A 26,363-nucleotide genomic window follows, 5' to 3' on the forward strand; every position below is an offset into this window, starting at 1 on the left:
GCCCTAGGGTGGACATACTAAATGCATCAATCAAACTGCCCTCTTAACTCCTGCCTCTGTTCTGATAGATGAGCGTGGCTCTCAAGCCTCATCAGAGAAACTTCTTTATGCAGTAAAAGGCAAGCAACACAGAGACCCACAGCCAGTTGAAAGGACACCAGAGTGCTCAGCCCTAAAAGGCATGTCTATGTCACAAACCCTTCCTCCAAAGCACAGGGATCATTGAGGAAGGGCGAGTAGAAAGACCGTGAGAGCCAGAAGTGGTGGGTGACTGCAAGGAAGCAATGTTTTCTGGACATGCTAGGGCACACAGAACTCCCGACCGTTGTGAGAACAACAGTTGTTGGGACAATTCTGATCCTGTCCACGGGAGGATCCCAGTGATCAAACAGTCCTGTCTGGGTAATGGGACACATTGACAGAGGAGGCAACAACGGTAGTGTCTGTGGTTATGTTTAATTTACTATGCCTCACTCTGGCTGTTTGGGAAGAAACAAACATTTGAAGCACTGAAGATCTAAGCATGTTTAAAGGAATAGGAATTAGTTTAGAGAAACTAAGGCTGCATTTGGAGTGTGTGTGTGTGTGTGTGTGTGTGTGTGTGTGTGTGTGTGTACAAATTTCATCATCAGGATTTATAATCAGAAGGGGTAGGAAGCTGGCAGTGCACAGAAGCCTCCTGAGGAGGGACTGTTGTGCTCTCACCGAGAAACAAGGAGACGACAGCCAAATGGATGAATGATGAGGAACACACAAATGCATCTTTACGACACACTGCCATATTTAGATATGTAAACAAACAAGTGTTCTTTAAAGAGACAAGGGCAGGGGGAAACATGCAATTGTTTCTGCTGGTCTACATGGATAGCGCATGTTCTTTATATATTTAAAGAAAATTAGATATTAAAGATGAAGAAAAGAGAAAGAAATCCAGAAAACAATATATCTGGAACTTAAGTTCAGCTGTGGGATAGTTATTTAGAACAAAACGGTTCGTGAGCCACCAGAAAACAGGCTTTTTATGTCCCCAAGGGAGGCTGAGTAACATCAATTTTTGTTTTGTATTGACATGGCTGTAAGTGACTTTAAATAGCATTTGATTTTAAATATCAAGTGATTTTTTTTTTAGATATAATTTGAATGTGTAAGTTATAAACCTGGACCCAGCCTGGGTTTCCTCTTGCCCTGAATGTCCACAAGCAATTAAAAGGCTAATTACAAATTCTATTGTTTTCGAAAGTCCTCTTGGCTCTGGGTAGTGGTGATTTACATGTCGCAGGGCCTGGCCAGTTTCTCTGGGTTGTCATGCTCATTTTAGCATGTTCAGGGCCTGTTCAGACGCTCAAGCAGGAGGGCAGAACAGAGCCCAGTGTTCTGCGCTTCCTTCTCCTCTCCACTTGTATGGATTACCCAAAAGCAACGCCAATAATCCGAGCCTGCTCCTGCCTGGTTCGTCTCTTTATAGTCAGGGGAAGGTCAGCTATTTTTTGATCCCCAGGGGAGAAAGCAAGCGTCTCAATCAGTATCTTAAAATAGCCAACCATTCTCAGCTGCTGGGTTGGAGCCCCTCCAGAGAGAGCAAAGGGACAGGGTGGAAATGAGAAGCCACCACAGCTCCAGTGAGGACCTGCTCCCCAGACTTTGCCGACTCGATAGTGGCTCTCTTTCTTCGCTGTTATTATTGAGTAGTTGACTCTTTACAGTTTGTTTCTTCACTTGGAAGGCAACCGGACAGTTGGAAAAATGAGACTAAATGTTGCTATTTTCTTTGGGGCTCTCTTCGGAGCTTTGGGGGTTTTGTTGTTTTTGGTAGCGTTTGGATCGGACTATTGGCTTCTTGCGACCGAAGTGGGCAGGTGTTCAGGTGAACAGAATGTGCGTTTCTCCTTCAAAATACGATCGATCGATGTATTTGGTCGCAATGAGGGCAGCCTCATGCACCCTCTTGATGAATGGCATGGGGGTGTCTATTCCCTCCAGGAGAGCTCTACGGGGAGCTAGTGGTCATCATTGGGGATCACAGGAATTAAGAGGTAGCAGGCTTGATAATACTCTTGGGGATGACAGTGGGTCGTTTGTCTTCTGTGCAGATAGAGAACATCACTTTTCACCATGAAGGCTTCTTCTGGAGGTGCTGGTTCAAAGGCGTTGTGGAGGAGAACAACTCCAACATCTGGAAGTTCTGGTACAGTAAGTGCGGCTGGCCTTGTTCCTCTCCCTTTGTCTGAGACAAGAATGAAAAGGTTCAAGTGGATCCGATTCCTAATTGTGTCTCTTCTATGGCATCAAAAGGGTCAGGAACAGATTCCTTCTTTACAGGAGAAATGTCTAGGGATAATTTCTAATCTCACATAAAAGTAGGCATCTGGATATTTATAATAAAACTTGAGTTCCTGCTGTTTTTCTGCCCATATTTAAAATATACTGCCTCTAATTTAAAAAGCAGATTTTTAATTTTTTGTCTACGGTAGTCTCTTTTCAAATGTCTGTTACTGCTACGTTTCAAATAAGTGTTTTGGAAATTCTTTGGGCTATAAACTGAATTTTCAAATACAAAAGCCCAGAAATAGAGGTATGACTTTATATTCATAGCTTAAAAGTTTTTTTTAAATCTTTTTTTATTTTTTGTAATGAAGCTTAATTACCAGTGATAACAGGTGAAAGCTGCCTTAGTTGGGCTTCACCCAAATTTGTAGGCAATGTCAAGAAACTTCTTCCAATTGATGTTTGTGTTCATATAGGGAAATTCAAAGTTCTCCCTTTGAGGTTCAGGAGCGTGAAGATTATGATGAAGTCCTTGAACTGTATTTCTTCTCCTTCATTTATCTTTGAAAAACAGTTCACTGAAAAGAGCTTTTGGTCATTTTTATTATCCTCAACAGTAAATGAACTAGCTATTAGCCTAGTAACTAGTTGAGATGATAGTCTTATTTTCAAATTTTCCTGTTTCTCTTGCTCTTTTACTTACTTTGTAACTTGTCACCAGATTGCGTACATCTCCAGCGACCTTTTGTGCTTCTTACAGATCCTGTCATTAACCATGGCCAGAATACAGACTTAGAGTTTGAAACCTAAGTGCACATGGAACAGATTTTAACTTTCCCATAAAAGTTATTCCTGTGCTTTCCTCAAATGCTGGGGTTTTGTGTGAATTCTTAACTTTTAGTGCTCTATCATTTCAATCTTCTCATGTGACTTTGGGATGGAGGTAGTGGTAATGTTCTGTTACTCATCTGAGCTAGTCAAGGTCAAACCCAACTCCATTAGAATATCTCCTGTGTCGGGCGTCCTGTTGGTAGGAAGATGATGGAAAGATGGGTGTAGCATTGTGTCCCTGCTCTCCAGCCCCGTGGGGATGTGTGTTTCTCCTACGGAACTCCAGTTGTTTGAGAAAAATCCTCATTCCAAGTCCCCTGTGTTTTCAGCAGAGACTTCCTCTTCAGGCAGGGCTCTGAGCCCGTCCATATGCCAGTAGTTTTGTTTTTCTGTGTGTCCCTGGTTCCCGGGGTCCCCTTCCATTAAGCATGAGTCACCTCTGAGCCTTCAGTAATGGACACCGCTACTTTGCTTGTCTTCCTAGCCAACCAGCCGCCATCCAAGAACTGCACACACGCTTACCTGTCCCCGTACCCCTTCATGAGGGGTGAGCACAACTCCACCTCCTATGACTCCGCAATTAGTAAGTATCCCTGACCTCCAGTGCCTGCTGGGACGGGCTTGCTCAAAAGTTTTTATAATTAAAGATAATTTAAAACCTGTAATTATAATGCTTCATCTGACATTAACTTGCTAAGTGTAAGGCATTAATATTTTAACACATCATTTATAAGCTTAATTAGAATACATCTTGATCAGAAATCGGAGCTATTGTGGTTCACCTGCTACTCGTGCAAATAATTTAAAGTGTAGTTTTGAATTGGAAGATGGTGGTGTTCATCAGGAAGCACTGTTTGCGTGTAGCTAGTTAAACGTATACTATCTATAGCTAGCAGTAGTATGCATCCTGCTTAATTTTTTTTGCCTGTAATTGTTAGAAATGAAAGGCAATTATATTACTCTGTCCATAAAAACTGACTTAAATCTGTTTGCTGTGTCACACCATCAACTGAATTGAAATCACAATTAGCCCATTGCTTTCCATAACTAAATGAAGGGTTGGTACAAACTACCAGTACCTTACAGAGAGTCAAATGTATTATTCTGAAAAAATATTTCCCAATTTGTATAATGATTTGATTAAAATTGTATTACCCAAAGTTCTAGAGAGCAGAACCAACTGAATGTATATCTTTTCCTGTGTGCTTGGTGGATTGGTTCCAGAAATTCCTGGAGATACCCTGATCCTCAAGACACTGAATTCTTTTGTACGGACTGGTATAGATCTGCATATAAGCTGCTCATGTCCTCTCTACCCTTTAGGCCATGTCTAGATTACTTGCATAATTGCTGTGCTGTATCGTTTATGGAGAAGAACAACAGGAAGTGTGGGCGAGGTTGATTGATTTTCTGAGTATTTACAGCTCACAACGGGGTGAAACCATAGGTGTGGAAGCTGGGACTGAAAGAGGAGCAATAAATAGAAATTATCTATCATCCATATCCATGACTATCATCCGTCTGTCTGTCTGCCATCTGCTTCTCTATTGACTTTAAGGATTTGTCTCAGGTAATTGTGGACCTGGGAAGTCTGCTGAGGAAACTAGCAGGGTAGACACATCTAACAAACATTTAGGTTGTGGGGCAAAAGTCTTTCTTTCCTCAGGAGACTCGTCTTTGTTCTTAAGGCCTTCCCATTATTGAATGAGCCTGCCCATTTATGGGGAGTGATCTGTTCAACTCAACCAAAGCTTGCTAATAACAGGTGGCAATGAGATCTCAAAAAAGCAAAACAAAAAAAGAACAAACAAACAAACAAACAAACAAACAAACAAACAAAAAATCTCACAGGAATATCCAACCTTGCACGTGGCCCAGGCAGCAAAGTCATTAACCATCTCAAAACTTAAGAGCTCTTCACTTGACTCATGGCTGAACTATTTTTCTTCTTTCTGTCAAAAATATGTACATTATGGTCTTGTGCTTATAAATGGCAATGACATCTGTTTTTGTGACAGTCCCTTGACAGTCTGTGGAATAAGTACCTAGTCTGATGGGAAGGAAGCTGAAGATACGATGACCTGGAACTGTGCTTGTCCACACAGCCCAAAAGATGATGTGGCCTTGGACAGTGGCCGCAGTGCGTGTTCCTTCCCACTGAAAACTGGCAAAGGCATCTCCTCTGTGCTCCATGTCCCTGTGTCATGCAGGGACTAGACAGTCTCACTGAGAACGGGGACTAGACAGTCTCACCGAGAGCGGGGACTAGACAGTCTCACCGAGGGTGGGGACTAGACAGTCTCACCGAGGGCGGGGACTAGACAGTCTCACTGAGAGCGGGGACTAGACAGTCTCACCGAGAGCGGGGACTAGACAGTCTCACCGAGAGCGGGGACTAGACAGTCTCACTGAGAGCAGAAGGCATGGGTGAAGCAGGCAAGAGTGTAGAACATTATTTTTGTCACAGGAAAGTTACAAAGCTAACCCTTTACAGTGATTCTTAGTTTTATATAGTGAATTAAGAGGTAATATGGGAGGAGGTTGGACTTCCAGAACTTAGGGTCCTTACCTTACTACTGAGATCACTGACTGTTATCATTTATATGGGCGACCCTTCCTCGATAGAGGTATCCTAGATGCCATATTTTAAAAAACTTGCATCCCTTAAGGGGATAGTGGAGAATTCTGAAAATGAAGTGTCGTCCTCTGTGCATAATGATTATGTCGGAGACGGAGAGCAAATGCATGCTGTGGAAATCCTGCTGCAATTATGCTTACAATTGTTATGCAGCACCGAGGGTAATGATGTTGCCAGTAATTTGGATCCAGTGACAAAATTGTATCCAATTAAAAATAAAGCACCAACAGTTTTAGTGAGCACAGTGAAAAGGACAAAGTTGAACAAAGGTATATTCTAGAACAGATCTAAGACATGCGTTTCATGTTGTCTCCTAATGATGAAGAGGGTCATCCTCTGTTTCCTGAACAGCAGCCCACCTGACTTCTGTGCTTGAGTTTCCTAGTTGATGAGACTCTTAGTTCCCAGGCCCCAAAGATATTTTGGAAGCAGCTCTATGTAGCTTCAGAATTACCAGGTTTCACAGCCATTCTCACTAGATTGGAAGTATTGTTTGTAAAATGTGAAATATCATAGCCTACAAAAGTGTTAATACGAGATCTACTTGCCTGAGTTGTAGAACAACCGTGGGTCAGAACAGACTCCTGTGTGAGATAACAGCAGCACACGTTCACACAGCTGGTTATGGGCAGAACTCACATCAAGTGTCTGGCTTCTGTTTAGCCGTAATTCATAAACGACACCAAAAGCACATGCTGAGTGCAACGTAGAGCTGTGAGGCTGAGTTTGGTCATACATGACTGTGTTCAGGAGGCAGATGGGGAAACTCAAGGCTAGTCTAGACTGTGTAGACATTCCCCTTCTCAGAGACACAAGAAAGTCAAGAGAGCGGCACTAAGATCATGTGTTTTCTACATCTTCATCCCAGTGGAACCTGTGCATACATCTGATTCTGAGTCAGTGTTTCCTTTAAATATGTTTAACTCTCTAACACTGTCTTAAAAGCATCGCTCTCAAATGATTGTCCATGCCTGGCAAAAGGTGGCCTGAATTCCAGTTTCTGAAGCAAACCCATTGGAAGTCCACAAGGTTGAGACTTTTCTCCATGTTTCATGCTTACAGTTATCGTAGTTCACTCGTGTGCATTGGGGATGACGATAGGACTTAGGTTAATTCTCAAGGTGACTCTACTCTGATTGAGTTAACATTTCCCCTTTGTCCCCACGGTCTCACCCCTAGGTGTTCTTATGCTTACTGTTAACCCTTCCTTCAGCTTCAAGCTCCTCAGTAGCACACACAGACTAGCCTACTTTGACTTTTATTGTTATTCATATTGGTGGATCTAGAAATTGGTGTGGTGCTTCACAACGAGGACATACCGTTTTATGGAGCATGGCTTTGTATCAAATTTCTCGTTAAATGCCAGGGATGGCTCAGCAGTAGAACATTTTCCTAGCGTGTGCAACACCAATGGATCAAATACTTCAGTGATAAATCTCTTTAATTTATTTTAGGTGAAAAAAAATTAAACCGAGTTACAGGTTTGGTTTCCTTCTTTCTTGGTTGGTGAGTGATGGGGTTGGGATTCATATGTTAAGCTCATGCACTACCACAGGATACACACTGGCTTTCCTCCCTCCATCCCTCTCTTCTTCTCTGCCTCCTTCCCCTTCCCCTCTCCATCCTCTCTCTGTCCCTCCCTCTCCCTCCCCTTCTCTCCCTTCCCACCTTGGTGAGTTAAATGGAATATGCACATGGGTGGCCACTCAACTTTGGGTTCTGCAGTCACTTCTTCTCTCTGCCCTGGGCATAACTGTCCATCACTTCCTAGCCTTCTCTCTCTATCTGTACATGGACTAAGCCAGTTTCCCCTTTTTACAACAGCCTTAACTCTATCCTTGAAAACCACAAAATTTCCTGTTTACCTGTGTACTTACTTCTTTTGCAGATTTCTATGTAACTCTACCCTAAGCTCTGTGGAATGAGGGTCTTGTCTGCTTGGCTCAGGACCGTAGAGTATTCACGTACTATTATCCCTTTGAGCGTATGAATGATGGGGCCTAACAATCTTTGGATCCTGTGGGCTTTGCCTCGTTACTAAACAGACCCAGTTGTCCCTTGCATTTTCTTCTTCTTCTATATGCTCTTCATTCTCCAGCACAGTTTTCAGCATTCAGCCATCCTCTGCCTCATCTTCAGTGTTTATATATTCAATGTTCTTTGTCTCCTCTGCCCTCTTGTAAAGTGTAAACCTAAGTGGTTGCTGGGAAATCAGCAGCAGAAAGACACGAGAGATACACACTAAAGCTAGGCTGTAGAACCTATAGAACCTAAATGCCAGAATGTACCTTATCAAAGCAAGGGCTACTGTCCTCATGCAACAAGAAGTTTGAAGTTGCTTCAATGATGATGCTGTGTGGGATCCGTGATGACGCTGAGTGGGAGCTGTGATGATGCTGTGTGGAAGCCATGGGAGCTGTGGTGATGCTGTGTGGGAGCCCTGATGACGCTGTGTGGGAGCCATGATGACGCTGTGTGGTAACCCTGATGATGCTGTGTGGAAGATGTGACGCTGTGTGGGAGCCTGGCTTCCCTTTTCCTTCACAAGTGGGTATTCACTTGTCAATTTATGTTTTATTAACATCAGATAACGGTGGGTTTCTGTCAATCCTTACTCATGAAACTTTTGCATGTTCCAAAATTGGGGACATAGAACTTTGGGTTTTTCTAGCCACTCTAACAGATGAGTAGAAGAGAGGAAGGCAGGAAATGAGGGCTTGAGAGAGACAAGTGAAGGAACCACCCCAGAGCCTTGGCATCCTGCTGAAACGTCATTAAGGTAGAGTAACCATGTAAGAGATCCCTGCAAAGGAGAAACAAACATGACTGAGTTGTAGACCTCAGTCATCAAATGAAGGAAAACTGGAGGAGTCTAGGGTGACAGGAGCAGAAGGTGGGATCCAGTTTAAACAACACACTCAGAAACGCATTGTGTGCTTACCTCCTGCCGTATACCGTTCGATCATTATTTTTTCTTTCTAGTCCTTTTTACATGCCTAATATGCTACATAGTTTTATGCATTGCAGATACTAAGATATAAAATTATTCTGTTTTATGAGAGTTTATATTCCTCCAGATTTTCCTGATTTCTCAAAATTTTTAATATTTTCCATTGTCTGTGGATAAAATCCTTATATATATGTTTTTATAACTTAATTAATTGTTAATTATTTAATATATTATAATATATTACATGCATAATATTATATTATATAATATAAATCATATGTAATAATATATTTTAAATATAATGATACATATATTTTGTTATAAATATAATTTATAACATACTATAAATGTTATAATTCATATAATATAATTATTATATAATATTGTGTATAATAATATAATATATATTGCATATTATATATTATACATTATATAAACATTATATATTATACATTATATATTACACATTATGTAAAGTATATAAAATATATATTTATTATATGTATGATTGTAATGTATTATACTATTATAATGTAATGTAGTTATAGTTATTATAATATTAATTAATCTGATATTTATATGCTGTTTTTCATAATTTGATTAATTCTTTAGGTTGCAGTTCCAGGTATGTGGGTGGGTTGAATCAAAATACAGAAAGAACTTTCTTTGTCGTGGCTGGGATGTTTGAGACCAGGTGCCTACTCACTAGATCCAAGCACAAAACAACTCTCAAGTAAGAGAATCTAATAAGGGTGGAAGTGTGTGGATGAAGCGAAGAGTGTGGTTAGAAGTGGACGATGTGGCAAGGGTTTGGGATCTGATGTATTTACTAAGCTTGAGCTTAATCCTGAAACCGGTTTGAACATAAATAGCTTGAAGCACAAAATCTGCTTCTAAGAGGCGTCAGCAGGCACAGCAGTCAGCAGTGGGAAAGGGCAGGGGTGAGTTTTGATATCGTGCGCAATCTTTTGGGAAATCATCACAGGAACAAAGGCAGTAATACATACAGTGTGTGTAGGCCAAGAAGCAAGAAGGACAAGTAACTCAAAATCGGGGACAGCCGTAGTTGGGGACACAATTACCAGCAGTATAAGGCCTTGTCTGAAGAGCCATCAGAGGGGAGAGCAAAAAGATAAGGTCTCTAAGGACAGAAGCAGAATCAGGAAGCATGGGAAGGAACGGGGTTCCAAGTTAAGGATTCGGATGCAGTTGCTCAAATGACCCTAATGGCCTCTCCTCACCAAGGGCTCTGCTGTAGATGGCCATCAAGATTGCTTTCTGATTCCTTCCTCTCCCCCTAAACCCGCCTACCCTGCTGGTTCCACCCTGGCTTTTCAGAACTCTGCTGTACAGCAGATTCTAACTCACTGCTTACTCTTAAATGAATTTGAGGGTCCTTTTTCTGGGAATGCCCTTTCTCATCCCCTGGGGAACTCATTTCCAGTTCCTGCACATTTTATGGCCTCCTAGTTGGCCTGAGAGCCAAGTCCTGCTCTAGGCTCACCTTTCTTATTTCCTTCTCCCAAGGGACAGATTAAGAAGCCTTGCCCCTCATAAAGGGGTGGGGCCACAGAATGCTGGGAATTAGAAACCTCTCTGGGATGGCAGGGAGTGTGCAGTGAGAGCTGCTCAGTTAGCCAACACGAGGCTTGGAATAGCCACTGTAAGGACACAGCATGACCGAGGGGTCTTACGAAAACAACCACGCACGCAAACTCATCCTACTGTGCTGCGTGAAGCAAGATGACGTTTTTGAAATGCACGTCCTGGCATTTGACTCTTGGATCTAGCACAGGAATGAAATCCAATCTGAGGTGTTAAAACAAATGCTTCAAGTATGTAGGAGACACAGTGGCAAATCCTTGGTGTCTAATAATCTCACCAGATATCGCTCCCGTTCTCCCCTGGTAGATCAACTTTCTGGTGTGTCTCTGGCTTATTTATTAATTTTTCCGTATTCATGGATGTTGATTCTAGACATGGTTGTAAATTTAAACAAGTACTTTAAACACTCTGAGTTTACCTAATTAGACAAAAAATACACCTCAAAATTGAATAGAAAAATATATCTAGCCATTTTCCCCCATAATGCCAAGTACCTAGAACTTGGAACTATCTTAACATCAACTTGATTTCCTGCTATTCTTTCAAACATTTAGTCGCGCACAGCCATGACTTCAGACTCATCATGCATTACACGGTGTCTGCTGTCCCTAGTTAACAACTGATGTTCCATTAGGAACCCCCACGTGGCTTTGGTGTGAGTAGCGTCCCACCACCCCACACTGAGCCCCTGAGTAAAGAGTTGGTTCTGGTATCCAGGACCCAGTATCAAAGTTGCAGTTAAGAAATTACTCTTTGGGAGGAAGCTATTTTGTATCATCTGAAATTTATCCATGAATTCCTCGGGTTGGGGAGTGATTGCTTTCTGAAAAGAAGCCCATGCAGTTGTTCTCAGCAGTGTGGCTTGGCTTTCTTTTGAGAGGACTGGTTCTTTTCTCTATGTGTGTCTGCAAAAACACTGGCTGCTCAAAAGTGGAATTCCCTTCTCCAGAGGAGCAGCAGAGCAAGGCTTCTCAACCTTGGAATCTTAGCTTGATGGGCTGGCCAATCTCTTGCTGTGGAGTAAATATCTGGTGCATTGCTAGATGGTCTACAAGATGCCTAGCTTCCACCCAGGGTCCCAGTAGTGACCCTTCCCTGTGACTATTAAAAATGGTCTCTAGATGTCAACAGGTATCCTGGGCAGCAGAAGTGGCATTGGCACACACACACACACACACACACACACACACACACACACACACACACACAAATGTCCTCTAACAAGACCACAGGGGACTTTTAGACATCCATTTCCAACATTTTCCTCCCAAAGCATACACTTTTATAATCATATTTGTTCCCCAATATTGTGGGACTGGGACTATTGGTTCCAGGACTTACCCAATGGACACCAATATCATGGCGACTCAAGTCCTTTACAAAAATTGTGTCTTATTTTTATTTTGCAGAGAAACTATGCACATCATTCCATATCCTTTAGATGACTTCTTAGTGACTTTAAAAAAAATATTTACTTATTTTATGTGTGTGGGTACACTGTCACTGTTTTCAAACACACCGGAAGAGGGCATCAGATCTTATTACAGATGTTTGTGAGCCACCACGTGGTTGCTGGGAATTGAACTCAGGACCTCTGGAAGAGCAGCCAGTGCTCTTAACCACTGAGCCATCTCTCCAGCCCTCCTTAGTGACTTATAATTCCAGTGTGATGTGACAGGTTTATTAGTAGTAACTATGTCGTGTCATTGGAGGAGTATGACTAGAAGTGTTTTGTGTCTGCACTGGGCATTTGTAACTTTGTTCTTAATCATATTTCCTCAAAGTTATGTCATGTTCTCAGAATACTTTGACCCAAAGTTGAACCCCACACGCTCTCCCTGCCTGCGTGCTGCCTGGTTGCAGTCCTCAGCCCACAGCCATGTGGTAACAGTTATCCCCTTCTGTCTTCTTTTATCAGAGTACGCAACCCTAAAGGGAGCAGGGCGTCCACCTAGGCTTCTTGTCTGTAAACATTATTGCTTTGCCTTTCCACTGAAGGCAGCATCAAAGCGTCAACTGGAATAATTTTTTAAAAGATTACTAAGTGCCTACAGTATACCTGACCTTACACTATTCTGAATGTTTTAGGATAAGCCTCAAATTCTTGCCCTCATAGAACTATCATGGTATAGTTAAGGCAAAACACAACAACAACAGCATACACACATGCATGTGTGCACAAACACACACACACACACACACACACGCACGCACACACACACACACACACGCACACACACACACACACACATATTCAGCACAGCACGTTGAGGGAAGTAAAAGATTGTAGAGGGGGTTAGGATCGTATAAGTTCTATCAATAGTAAAAGGAAGGTTGAGTGGGATTCTTATGGGGAGCTGAAATGTCTCCATGGCACCAAGTAACTCCTCTGGGGACACAGAGAAGGTGTCACATAGGGACTGGCACTTGGTCAGCTTCTGTGAGGAGTTACAAACCAAGCTTCTTGTCTTCAGAGCAGCCTCTGGCCCTGGGCACTTGAGCTTAAAGCCCTCACAACAGCTTCTTTTGCAAACTGGTTTGTAAAAGGGACATAAAAATAAAAGCCACGTCATACAGCTGTGAGTAAAATGGGTAGGGATAACAGCATAAGTACTTAGTGGAACAGTTGCCATTTTGGTATCCAGTGAAAACCAGCTACTCCTATGATGCTCCCTCCATTCAGAATTCCCAGAATAGGACACCATCAGCCCATAAGCATTCATCATGGCTCCTCCCTCCTGGACTGTTTCCTGGCCTGCATGCGTGTGAGTGTGCATGTGTGTGCATGCATGTGTGTATAGCAGTAAATAATAAATGTAGTATGCCACGCTACCTCCTGCTATACTCTCTGTCCCTGGCAGTCTCTCCTCCTCCATGACTAGCCCCATCAGCAGCCATCTATCTCATGGCTCTCTGCTATGGACTCTGCTTACATTCCCAGCATCTGTCCCCTGTGGTTATTGTCACAATTCCCAGTATACCAGTAAGATCAAAACTGTAGAAGCTTGTAATTTATCAGTCAGATTTATACCAGTAAATTCTCACTCCACAAAATGTCTGCACAGTAAACTCAGAACCAATTAAAATTGATATTAACTGCCCAGCTAGATAAGACAGATTGTCCTGTAATAATCCATCACTTATATGATATTCATAGCCACCTGACCAAAACCACATAGGGTTGGGTCATCCTTCATCTCCTCCATCTCCTCTTCTTTCTCTTTCTCTCCTTCTCTCTTGCCTTTCAAAAACTTTGTCCCTACCTTTCTTTTTCACTGCCCAATCATAGGCCTTGCCATATCTTGTGCCTGCCCTCACCTGCATATAGACATCAGTCTACATGCTTGAATGTCCATGTCCACATCAGACTTTGGGACAGTTTTCACACAGATTAAATTTTTATTGTTGTCATTATAATTACTACTCTGTTAAGAACATCATCGTTTAATAGCATGTCATGTGACTTGACCAAAATTTGGCATTCTTTATCTTGATATTGGTTAAAATTCATTCAACAAAGTTTGATGATTACATGTTATTGAATGCCAGACATTTTTGTGAAGGTTCTGGTGGTCACGGTTAGCTGGAGCATGGGTGGCCTGTTCTTGATTCCCTTTGTGTTTTTGAACAGTTGTGATGGTGGCTGGTTTCCCATTGTGGCCTTGTAGCCTTGTATCTCTGTCATTGCTGGATGCTGTCCTCAGTCGAGGTATTTATTGTGTCCGAAGCTTGAAGATGTGCCCAGTGCCCTGACCCCCTCAGTGGTGATAAATATTCACTGTTATCTTTTTTCTGTCTATGGGAAAAGTCATCCTTCATCACTGTTTTGAGAATATTTTTTTTGTCTTCTGCAAGAGCCAGAAATATGATGCAGTTGTCACTGTTGTTACAGTTTTACTGTGAGTTTCTTTGGCTTTTTATTGTTTGGGCTTTACTGTGGTCTGCATGTGTATAGCTTTTGGTGACTTTGAAAACTTTCAGCAAGTGTTTTCTTTAATGTTTTGTTTTTCAGCCTCATCCTCCTATTTCTTCTACCTATGAGACACAGAAGACACACACCACCCATATTGTGTTATGTTGCAGTAAAATTAAGAAAAAAAAATGTTTCTTTTAGCCCACCCCACATTGGGCACCACCTGTTGCTGAAATATTAAATAAATGGTTTCTTTTAATCTGCACTAAAACTGGCACTATAGGGCCATAAGACATCTGTGGGATATTTTCATCTCAGGCAACAAAGTGTCTTACCTGTTAAGCTCCATCCCATATCATACTGCTGATGTCTACTCTCTGAGCCTGGCAACAATCTCTCTACCCATCTAGTTCCCTAGGCAGGTTGCCACCATGCCAGACATACACATCCCAATTCTGTGGCGGCTCAGTGTGTCCAGCCACCACACACTCTCTTGAACTCAACTAAATCGCCACATGAAAGAACACACAACACAATAACCTCTGATTCAATTGACAAGATATAATTGCCCACCTAGACAAGATATATGTTGTTCATCTAGACACACAAAATCTGGTATACACCCATCCCATAAGAGTATTCATAACAACCTGTAAATGTGCAGAGAGAAATCTTAACAGCCACCTCCATGTTCTCTCGGCTGCTAGCTCTCTCTTCCAGTCTCCTCCTCCTCTAAAACTTTTCTCCCACCTATCCTTCCTTCTTGTCCAATGAGAGACCTCATTCTGTCCTGTACCTGCCTTTACCTGCATAATGACATCATCCTACCATGTTATAATTTCACACATCTGTAGCCTATTCACTTTTGTCTGTCTGTATCTTGTTCAGATAAAGGAATTTCAGTTACTTCCTTCAAACCCCACTGACTCTCTCCTTGACGTTCTTCATCTGGGAATATAACACATTTATTGCTTGTCTTCACTACCCTTATTTCAGATAACTCGATTTTTATTTTAAAATGCTTACTGTCCCTCCAAGTTTTTGTTTGGTTCTAGGATTTTTAAATTTGTTCCTAAAGCATTTTCATAGGAACTGCTTCAAAGGACTCATCAGATGGGAAGTCTCTGAGCCTTGGCCTTGGCATCTGAGGATTCTGGTCTTCATTGATGTCACAATTTCCCTGATCTTGGCATTACCCATAATTGAATTAGTGAATAGGCTTCTATATGATCATGAACCTTGTTTAAAACTGTGATTTAAGTCAACTTATCTTGACACTACTCTGGAGAGGGAAAGGGTGGCTTCATTTATACTCACTGGAGGTGGTTTCTAAGCTTCTCCCTCTATAACCTGTGACACCTGTGTGTGAACGCTCCTTGTTCTGATGACAGATAGTGAGAGTCTTGTAGGCATACATTTTTTTCCAACCTACTTTAATAAGAGTTCAACCTCTCATCTTGCTCACCAGCCCAGCAGAGGTAGTGGGGAAAATAGTTATTAGGATATGAGGGAGGTGGACCCGTTCATCAATAGTTCTTTGAGGACAAGCCTAATTTTCCTTGTTAAGAGCAAACACCAAAAATGACTCAGCAGCTGCAGACCTGTCCTCTAGGCAAACAGACACCACACACAAGCCAGCAGCGTCCGTCCAGTCCTCTTGGCAGACAGACAGCATGCATGAACCAGCAGCTGTAGTTCAATCCTGAAGAAACTGCAAGGGTCTCAACCAGCCTGAGACCACAGAATCTGAAAAATGTCCCAGGAACCTCAGGATCAGTTCTTTGGCAAGTTTTTCTCAATGGCGGTGTTACCACAAGTGGATCTCAACAACACCATATAAGACGAAGCAATACTGGCATGTCATTAGTGAAGGACGGTGAGGCAGAGCAAAGCAAACCAATGCTCCTGCTCCAGCTGTTTGTGTGGTCATATTTATACTCCTTCATCATAAGTTCTTTGCTGTGTCCACTTTAGCAAAAACATCTCTTCACCTGTGTCTGCTTTAGGAAAACATTTTTTTCATGTGTCTGTTTTTATTAAGACATCATTTCACCTGTATGCCCCAGCAAAACATTATTTGACATAACTAACTTATCAAATAAAGCAGAAGTTTCCACTTCAGGACCTTGTCTTACATGTGCTTCCTCTGACTCTGGCCTGGCTAGCTGAGGTCCCATTAGAACTCCACCCATAGTCTTCACTCACAAGGTTAGGACTGGGGAGAAGAGGGCATTAAGACGGCAAATGGTCCACCTCTCCAGTAGGACTTCCATAGCTCCATGGTGGTCAGAAAACTCAGCTTCATTTCTGTCCTTGATGATTGGCAGTCCTGGGACACCACATGCTCTCCACTGTTACCATGGAAGGTGGTCTTGCTGCCACTTGGAGGGGATAAATGCTCAGATGTCTTGGATAAAGAGTGCATGAGTTGAGATAGCATCTCTGAAATGGTGTTTGGGGGAAGGGTCTCTTGGGTGCCTTTGCTTCTCCTCTAGCATTTGGCCAAAGTAAGAGGGCCAAGTTTTGACTAGCTGAATGGTTGCTCGTGTAGTCTTCTGAGCAGGGGACTTTTGTTTTATTTTTAAGCTATCTGTGTATCTTCTTCATTCCAATTCTGGGACATATGGGGCAACAAGAATGCTCTGGCTTCCACCACTGTGCTGTTCCTTAAACCTCAAGGTCCTAGCTTGCCTGCCTCCTGCTATTTACTTTTATGGGTTATTTTTACCATTCATTTTATGTGATATCCAGGGTGTTTAGTTGTGCTGGGAAGAGAGAATAGAATCAAGTGTGTTTACCTCATCTTCCTGGAAGCACCAATCTCCTTACCTGGTTGTGCCATGTAGGGACAGCTGGTAGGGTTTACTGATGGATTAGATGTAGGAGGTGACATAAGGAATACTGAGTTGATAACCCTTTTTCGTCCTTAGCAACTAGAAAGATGGAGCTATAAATACTGGAGATGAGGAAGGCTGGGCAGGTTTTGCAAGCATTTGAGCATTCTAAGGGAGTATCACATTAGCCCTGGGATTAGAACCTCAGGTTGAAGGCAGGAAATGCACAGTTATCCATCATTGTATGGGGATAGTGTTAAAGCTTCAATACAAGAGGGAACTCTTTGCAGAATTCAGACAGATGGACTGGTCAGTGCAAGAACAGCTCTGGGATGTTCTGCTGACACAATCACAGAGAAGAGCAGGGACCAGCCCAGAGAACGTTCAGTAGGAGCCTTGCAGCTTAGCACCAAGGCAACACAAAATACTATTTAGTGAAATGTTTTGCCTATTTTACTTCTTTAGTGCACTAGACCAACTGGACTCTTAGACCACAGGCCCAATTCTGGGGGTTCTAATGAGTCAGGAAGAGCTACCTAGTTCCCAAATGGCCAGTTGAGAAGATTAAGAAGACAGAAAAAATTTTTTCTCTCAGCATAGGAGAAAAGCAGGAGAATCATGACTGGAAGTCCATTCCTCTGGGAGACTAAGTAAATTCTAGGGTGATATATTAGTCAGGGTTTTACTGCTGTAAACAGACATTATGACCAAAGAAAATCTTATAAAAAACAATATTTAATTGGGGCTGGCTTACAGGTTCAGAGTTTAGTCCATTATCATCAAGGCAGGAACATGGCAGCATCCAGGCAGGTATGGTGCAGGAGATGCTAAGAGTTCTACATCTTTGTCTGAAGGCTGCTAGCAGAATACTGGCTTCCAGTCAGCTAGGACGAGGGCCTTAAAGCCCACACCCTCAGTGGGCTACACCTACTCCAACAGGGTTACACCTTCTAATTGTGCCACTCAGTGGGCCAAGCATATACAAACCATCACAGGTGTTATCATAAAGGTCAGGGGCAAGCAGAAGTGGTTGTCTTGGTCAGGTGATAGTTTGACTGATTATGGTGCCAGAGTGGGTCAGGGAGTGGCTTTTCTTAAGTAAGAAAGTTGCTGCTACCTAGTGAGGAGTTTTGATTTGTCCTAGGATGTTTGTCCATCAGTTATGTTGTTGATTTTAAGTGACCATAAAACAGAATGACAGAGCAAAGAACAAATGAGGAAGACAGAGTGGAGACCCTTAGGGTGACCATTGATCAGCAGGGAGGAGACAGCTGAACATCAGGGTGAGGATGACCATTGATCAGCAGGGAGGAGATGACTGACTATCAGGTTTGGGGTGATCAGTGGAGGCATCTGCTTGTTGTCCATGGTCTGGAACACAATATCATAAAGCATTTGAAATTCTGTTGATTATGAAGTTCTTTCAAATCTGGAAAATAACTTATTCTTATCTTGATGTCTGTGGCCTTGAAGATAGAGGCTTATCATCTTTAATGCTAGATTGAAGAGTAAGTTCTTTTCAACAAAGAGCAACCTATTGTCCAGTGATTCACAACCTTCCTAATGTTGAGACCCTTTAATACAGCTCTTCATGTTGTGGTGACCCCCCAACCATAAAATTATTTTGTTGCTATGTCATAATTATAATTTTGCTGCTGTTATGAATTGTAATATAAATTATAGCTGATATGAAGGATAGCCAATATACGACCCACAAATGGGGTCAACACCCGCAGGCTGAGATCCACTCCTCCAAGGTGTGGTTTCATAAATTGTAATGAACAGGAGCACTGTTGGAATTTGAAGGCCAACCTTAGGAATGTGACCTTTTTGAAATTTGCAATAATTGGAGACAAAAATGTCAAAGTGATGTCATCTGACCTTCTTAGTGATTATTTCCATTCTTATTTCATTTCATGTGTTTGTAGAAGCCTACTACCACTAATAACATATAAAATGTTTAAGACAGGTTTTTATGTTTTTTTTTAAATTTATAAAACTTACTAGTAGCACTATGAAGTGATTTAATTCCCTTTCATATTACAAGTTTAAAGAGCTAAGGAAACATGTATGAAGCTAAGATTATATGCGATGCTCATGACAGTTGATGTGCTGTGCTTTCGCGTGTTACATGAGAATCTTCATTGGTCCAATTCAGTGTTTGAAGCAGCCACTTGGAAGCCAAAGGAATGAGGTTTAGGTTTTTCCACTCAATGGTGCTGCTAAACTATCAGCTGCTTCCCTGCCTATTTCTTGCGTCATAATTAATCTTTTGGTAATATCAACATCAACAAGATCTCCTTCCAAAAGGAATAAGTGCTACCTAATTCTGCTCCAAAAATCAGTGAAAGTGGTCTAAAAACATGGATTCAACTTGCTGGGCACTGTCTTTTACCTTAGAAGGGGATTACATGATCCTTTGTAGTCATAGAGCTAAGAAAGTAATAAATCAAGGTACTTACAAATCCATTGGTGGGACGCTGGGTAATGAAGTTACAGCAGAGATCAGGTTTCACATGTGAATATTGACATTCTTTGCTTTTGGACTTGTGAAAGCTAATGGTCTGCCAAGGGAATATATCAAAAATGATTTTACATTGTAGAAAGTGTGGTAGATACAGAGACAGGTGATATATAGGATATATTTGTCTCCAATATAGCTCTTAAGGATAATCCATGAAGGATTTGGTTACCCATCTTTAATACTCTTAACTTTCCACAGTCTGAAGTATCTGTAGGATTTTCAGTGAGGATTCAAAAAAAACTTAGGAGGCTTTAGTTCTGTATGACATTGTAATGGTGTGGTGGTTTGAATATGCTTGGTCCAGGAAGTGGCACTCTTTGAAGGTCTGGTCTTGTTGGAGTGGGTGTGGCCTCGTTGGAGGAACTGTGTCACTTTGGGCGTAGGCTGTAAGACCCTCCAAACTAGCTTCCAAGAAGCCAGTCTTTTCCTGTTTGCCTTCAGAACAAGAGATGGAACTCTCAGCTCCTCCTGCCCCATGCTTGCCTGGATGCTGCCATGCTCCCACCTTGATGATAACAGACTGAACCTCTGAACCAGTGAGCCATCCCCAATTAAATGCCATCCTTTGTAAGAGGTGCCTTGGTCATGGTGTCTGTTCACAGCAGTGAGACCCTAAGACAGATGGAAACCTTTCTGTTTGTTGTTTTCCTCATAATAATTTAAGACAATACATGTTGATTAATTTAGACGATTCAAACTTTCCTTCTTAGTTTAGGTATAGTGAATGAATGCCACCTTTTCTTTGCTGTCATTCTGCTCTTTGTGAGTTAGCTTAGGGTTATTGAGATAAAATGAAGGTGAGCTGTAAGTACAGGTATTTAAAAATGCACTTTCCCCATTTAACGAGGGGTTTCTCGTATTCTTAAACCTCCTGTCAGACCATGGCCAAAGCTATGCTTACATCCATGGCCTTTTGCTTTAGTGCAGTTAATGTCCTGTGGAACATTTATGAAAGTCAACGTCATAATTTGTTTCCAGAGCAACAGCAGTTGTCCCACCATCTGTGGATGTTTGCTCTAACAGCAACCTGTGTCCGGTAGCTAGGGAGGGAAGTCTTCCAAAAATGTGTTGGCTCACAGAGAGGTGTAAACAAGCTCCCCTACGAACACAGGGAGTAGCTCCGGGAGCTGTGCCCTGGATCTTCGCAGTGGTTTTCCCCTTAAGAATGAGCAGTTTGTTAGCTACTGGTTTGTTGTATATGGCTTTTACTATGTTTACATATGGCCTTGAATTCCTGATCTTTCCAGGACTTTTATCATGAAGGGGTGTTGAGTTTTCCCAAATGCTTTCTCAGCATCTAACAAAATGACCATGTGGTTATTATCTTTGAATTTGTTTATATAGTGGATTGCATTGATGGATTTTCATATATTAAATCATCCCTGCATTCCTGGGATTAAGCCAACTTGATCATGATAGATGATCGTTTTGATGTGTTCTTGGATTCGGTTTGCAAGAATTTTATGGAGTATTTTTGCATCAATATTCATAAGGGAAATTGGTATGAAGTTCTTTCTTTGTGTGGTTTTGGTATAAGAGTAATTGTGGCTTCACAGAAGGAATTTGGTAGTGCTCCGTCTGTTTCAATTTTGTGGAATAGTTTGGACAGTATTGGTATGAGGTCTTCTATGAAGTTCTGATAGAATTCTGCACTGAACCCATCTGGAGCTGGGCTCTTTTTGAGAGAAACTTGAAGCAATTTCACTAAAACCAGGGACTGGACAAGGCTGCCCACTCTCTCCCTACTTATTCAATATAGTACTCAAAGTCCTAGCCAGAGCAATTAGACAGTGAAAGGAGGTCCAAGGGATGCAAATTGGAAGGGAAGAAATAAAAATATCACTATTTGCAGATGATATGATAGTGTACTTAAGCAACCTCAAAAGTTCCACCTGAGAACTACTTAACCTGAAAAACAACTTCAGCAAAGTGTCGGGGTATAAAATTAACTCAAACAAATCAGTAGCCTTCCTCTACTCAAAGGATAAACAGTCTGAGAAAGAAATTAAGGAAAGACACCCTTCACAATAGTCCCAAATAACATAACATATCTTGGTGTGACTTTAACCAACCAAGTGAAAGATCTGTGTGACAAGAATTTCAAATCTCTGAAGAAAGAAATTGAAGAAGATCTCAGAAGATGGAAAGATCTTCTATGTTCATGGATTGTCAGGATTAATATAGTAAAGATGGCCATTTTGCCAAAAGCAATCTACAGATTCAATGCAATCCCCATCACAATTCCTACTCAATTCTTTATAGAGAAAGAAAGAGCAATTTGCAAATTCATTTGGAATAACAAAAAACCAAGGATAGTGAAAACTATACTCAACAATAGAAGAACTCCTGGGGGAATCACCATCCCTGACTTCAAGCAATATTACAGAGCAATAGTCATAAAAACTGTATGGTGTTTGTACAGAGACAGGCAGGTAGATCAGTGGAAAAGAATTGAAGACCCAGAAATGAACCCACACACTATAGCCACTTGATCATTGACAAAAGAGCTCAAACCATCCAATGAAAGAAAGATAGCATTTTCAAAAAATGGTGCTGGTTCAACTGGAGGTCAGCATGTAGAAGAATGCAAATTGATCCATTCTTATCACCATGTACAAAGCTTAAGTCTAAGTGGATCAAGGACCTCCAAATCAAACCAGATACACTCAAACTAATAGAAGAAAAAGTGCGGAAGCAACTCGAACATATGGGCACTGGGGAAAATTTTCTGAACAAAACACCAATGTCTCATGCTCTAAGCTCAAGAATCGACAAATGGGACCTTGTAAAACTGCAAAGCTTTTGTAAAGCAAAAGACACTATCATTAGGACAAAAGGGCAACCAACAGATTCGGAAAAGATCTTTACCAATCCTACATCTGATAGAGGGCTTATATCCAAAATATACAAAGAACTCAAGAAGTTAGACTCCAGAGAGCCAAATCACCCTATTAAAATGGGGTACAGAGCTAAACAAGACATTCTCAGCTGAGGAATATCAAATGGCTGAGAAGCACCAAAGAAATGTTCAACATCCTTAGTCATCAGGGAAATGCAAATCAAAACAACCTTGAGATTCCACCTCACACCAATCAGAATGGCTAAGATAAAAGACTCAGGAGACAGCAATTGCTGGCGAGGATGTGGAGAAAGAGGAACACTCGTCCATTGTTGGTGGGATTGTAAACTGGTACAACCACTCTGGAAATCAGTCTGGAGGTTCCTCAGAAAATTGGGCATTGAACTACCTGAGGACCCAGCTATACCTCTCTTGGGCATATATCCAAAAGATGCTCCAACTTATAACAAAGACACACGCTCCACTATGTTCATATAGCAGCCTTATTTATAATAGCCAGAAATTGGAAAGAACGCAGATGCCCTTCAACAGAGGAATGGATACAGAAAATCTGGTATATCTATACAATGGAGTACTACTCAGCTACCAAAAACAATGACTTTATGAAATTCATAGACAAATGGAATGAACTAGAAAATATCATCCTGAGTGAGGTTACTCAATCACAGAAAAACACACTTGGTATGCACTATTTGATAAGTGAATATTAGCCAAAAAGCTCGAGTTACCCAAGATGGAATCCACAGACCGCAGGAAGCTCAAGAAGAAAGATCACCAAAATGCAGATGCTCCCACTCCTTCTTAAAAGGGGGAAAATATTCATAGGAGGGGATATGGAAGCAAAGTTTAGAGCAGTGACTAAAGGAATGGCCATTTAGAGCCTGACACACATGTGGCCAATATATATACAGCCACCAAAAAGTAGATAAGACTGATGAAGCTAAAAAATGCATGCTGAAAGGGACTGGATATAGATCTCTCCTGAGAGACACATCCAGAGCATGTCCAATGCAGAGGTCAATGTTAGCAGCAAACCACTGAACTGAGAACAGGACCCCCTTGGGGGGAATTAGAGGAAGGATTGAAAGAGTTGGAGGAGCTTGCAACCCCATAAAAACAACAATGCCAACCAACCAGAGATTCCAGGGACTAAACTACTACCTAAAGACTACACATGGACTGACCCAGGGCTCCAATTGCATATGTAGCAGAGAACAGACTTGTTGGGGCACCAGTGGAAGGGGAAGCCCTTGGTCTTGCCAAGGTTGGACCCCCAGTGCAGGGGAATATGGGGGAGGGCAATAAGGGGGATGTATAGGGGGAAATACCCTTATGGGGAGGGGGAGGGGAGGGGATGGGAGCTTATGGACAGGAAACCGGGAAGGGGAATAACCTTTGAAGTGTCAGTAAAGAAATATATAATAAAAAATTAAGAAAAAAAAAAGAATGAGTGGTTTGAAAGAGGTGCTTCTTTCCTGTGGGGACTCGGAAGGTCAGGAAACACAGATCATCACAGACATACTGACGGTGCATTTGCACTGGACTCAGTAGAGAAGAGCAGAGGTGACCTTTGAGGCTCAGGAGAGGAAGCAGAGAGTCAGGGAGGGTGGTTCTGAAGTGTGCATGGTAATTAGTACCAGGACAGCCAGCGGGGAAGAGGAGACTGAGGCAAAGCTGTGCTGCTGTGTATTCCACTGCATTCCTTAGGCTAAGACCCGGGAAGAGGGCAGATCCCCGCCAGGTGCTTCTGACTGTAGTTTCTGAAAGCTGACTTTGAAGGTCCAGGCCCATGCCTCTTGCTTAGTTTTGAGAGCGTGATGCTGTGAGTCCACTGAGGGGATCACAGGAAAGCGTTCCCTTTGGCCCCTGTGGAGATTTGCTGACATGGATGGACAAACGAGGTAGCAGAAGAAAAGACTTACAGATTGAGTTCATGGATAAAGGAGGAATGAGATCTGCAATTACCCGCCAGCCAAGAGTGATTCGGGGACTTCCATATGCTTTTTGTGAGAACGATGAGTAAGAGTGGAACTTTTGGGTGAACTGTGGGGGAAGGAAACTGAGTAAATGGTTTTTAGACAAATTCTGTGGGTTTGTAGAAACACCACCCAGCTAGGGGCAGAAGTTGGCTGAGCTGCACAATAGACAACAGATTACAGGTGACTGTCTTCAGGATGTCCCAAATACAGGCCAACTTCACGTGGGCAACTCCATCCAAGTGCACTGGACGATTTGTGGTTTCTTCTTTGCTAAGAGCTTAGAGGACCAAAAATTCCGGGAAGGAACCAGAAGAAATAGTTTTGGTCCTTGGAGGCTCAACACATTTGACAGACAAGCAGGTGTGACCTGAGTTCCCTGCAGTGGCATGTGCTGCTCCCTTAGTCCCTTTAATTTAAAATTATTAACTTAGCCAAACAGCGCATACTAGGACGGCAGACCCCAGACTTGCTTGCTGTGTATACACAATATATGAAAGTTTGTCATAAGGTAAATGAGAGTGTCACAGAAGTTCCAGTTGTCTTGTCACTTACCTTATACGCCCTTTCCTAAGATTTCCTCCTGGCACATGTGACTCATGTCTGAACCCCTCCAGCTCCTGCTTCTCTACTGGCTGAGCCTCTTTCAGGGATGTCAGCTGAGGGGTCCTGGCAGATCGCCATCCCAGCAGGCGCAGCCCTTGTCTGCTCGTGGTTTTACTTTCTTTCTGAAACTCTGTGTGTTGTCTTTTGAGCTTCAGTTCCTTGGGAACAGCCCCCACCTCATTTACTTTCCCCACCAGACAATTTGATTTCCGTGAGGTACTCTCAGGTTTTCAGTGCTTTATCTCAAAAATATTTAACCTCCAGGAGAATATCAAGTCCCATGAATTACAATGGAGGTGTGTGACTTTTGCCATTTTCTTATTAGTATCTCTCGTGCAAAACCAAATTGTTTCCTTCACTGTCTTGACACCCATATGTGGTGGGGATATATAGCCAAGATTTAAAGGGTTAATTAGTGGTGTTTTACTAGTGATTTTTTTTTTTAAGAAATGATTTCTGGAGGAAAGCCATAAAACGTGAGTCAGAACTGTTACTTAGAAAAACGACTATCTCAGAAGAAGCACATCTTGTTTCTTCCCAGGTCCCTTCTCTAGCATCACACCTACCATTGTCCTGTATCTTTATAACAAGCCACTGGCAGATCCTGCTGTACCCCCACCTCCATTTCCCCTTGTTTGTGCTGTCTCAGGACTGACTGCCTCTCCTCCTTCCTTCTTGTCTGTTCCTCCTCTCAAAATCACTTTCCACAATAAGCTTTGAGCAATGTGTTAAAATGGGGCTTGGGATCCTTCCAATATCCTGTGTAAAGTAGCATCAACCTGTTGTGCTCAGCATAGGCATAGCCCAGCACTGACTGCCATGCTCTTGAGCATTCCTCTACATTTTATGTGGTTTTGATTTTACGGTGCAGCACCCGTCGTTGATGACCTGTGCAGTACCTGGCGAAAGACAAGAGTTTCAATTTGGTGTCTGCGAGAATGGGATTCACTTCACTCGCTGGTCGCCTTCTGCTGTGGGGGTGGTTTATCTTATGATACACACAGAGGGAAATAGCAAAGCAAATCAACACTGTAATTCTTAAACAATTTCCTCTTTGGTGGGATGGTAGAAAAACTATCTTGAGTTACATTTGAAGAAGAAGGCTCTGTATTTACATTCATGCTCCTTAATGAAAGGTCTCAAACTTTCCTGAAAAGATCTGATTTCCAGAGTGTTAAAGATTCACAGAATCAACTCATCTGAAAGAGAAAAATAGAGATGCCAAGATCCGAGGGCACCCAGAGTATAATCCTTACAAGATCCCAAGGCACTCAGAGTAGAATCCTTGCAAGATCCCAGAACACTTAGAATAGAATTTTTCCAAGACCCCAGCCACTTAGAATAGAATTTTTACAAGATCC

At 42.1% G+C, this 26,363-nt stretch overlaps 1 protein-coding gene across 7 annotated transcripts in view; it reads left to right on the forward strand.

The window, feature by feature from the left end:
• The first annotated feature begins 1,591 nt into the window (after positions 1-1,591).
• The window catches only part of Tmem182 (transmembrane protein 182), a 51,906-nt gene continuing 27,134 nt past the window's right edge, over positions 1,592-26,363 (forward strand). For 2 of the 7 annotated variants that reach the window (XM_087567264.1, XM_087567267.1), the window contains exons 1-3: positions 1,619-1,875; positions 2,091-2,185; positions 3,581-3,679. In XM_087567264.1, the coding sequence (XP_087423390.1) occupies positions 2,113-2,185; positions 3,581-3,679 (172 nt within the window). In that variant the 5' untranslated portion in view covers positions 1,619-1,875; positions 2,091-2,112. 7 annotated transcript variants of the gene reach the window in all.

The sequence above is a fragment of the Rattus norvegicus genome, chromosome 9 (genome assembly GCF_021556685.1).
Source record: "Rattus norvegicus strain SHRSP/BbbUtx chromosome 9, alternate assembly SHRSP_T2T, whole genome shotgun sequence".
NCBI classification, from domain to species: domain Eukaryota; kingdom Metazoa; phylum Chordata; class Mammalia; order Rodentia; family Muridae; genus Rattus; species Rattus norvegicus.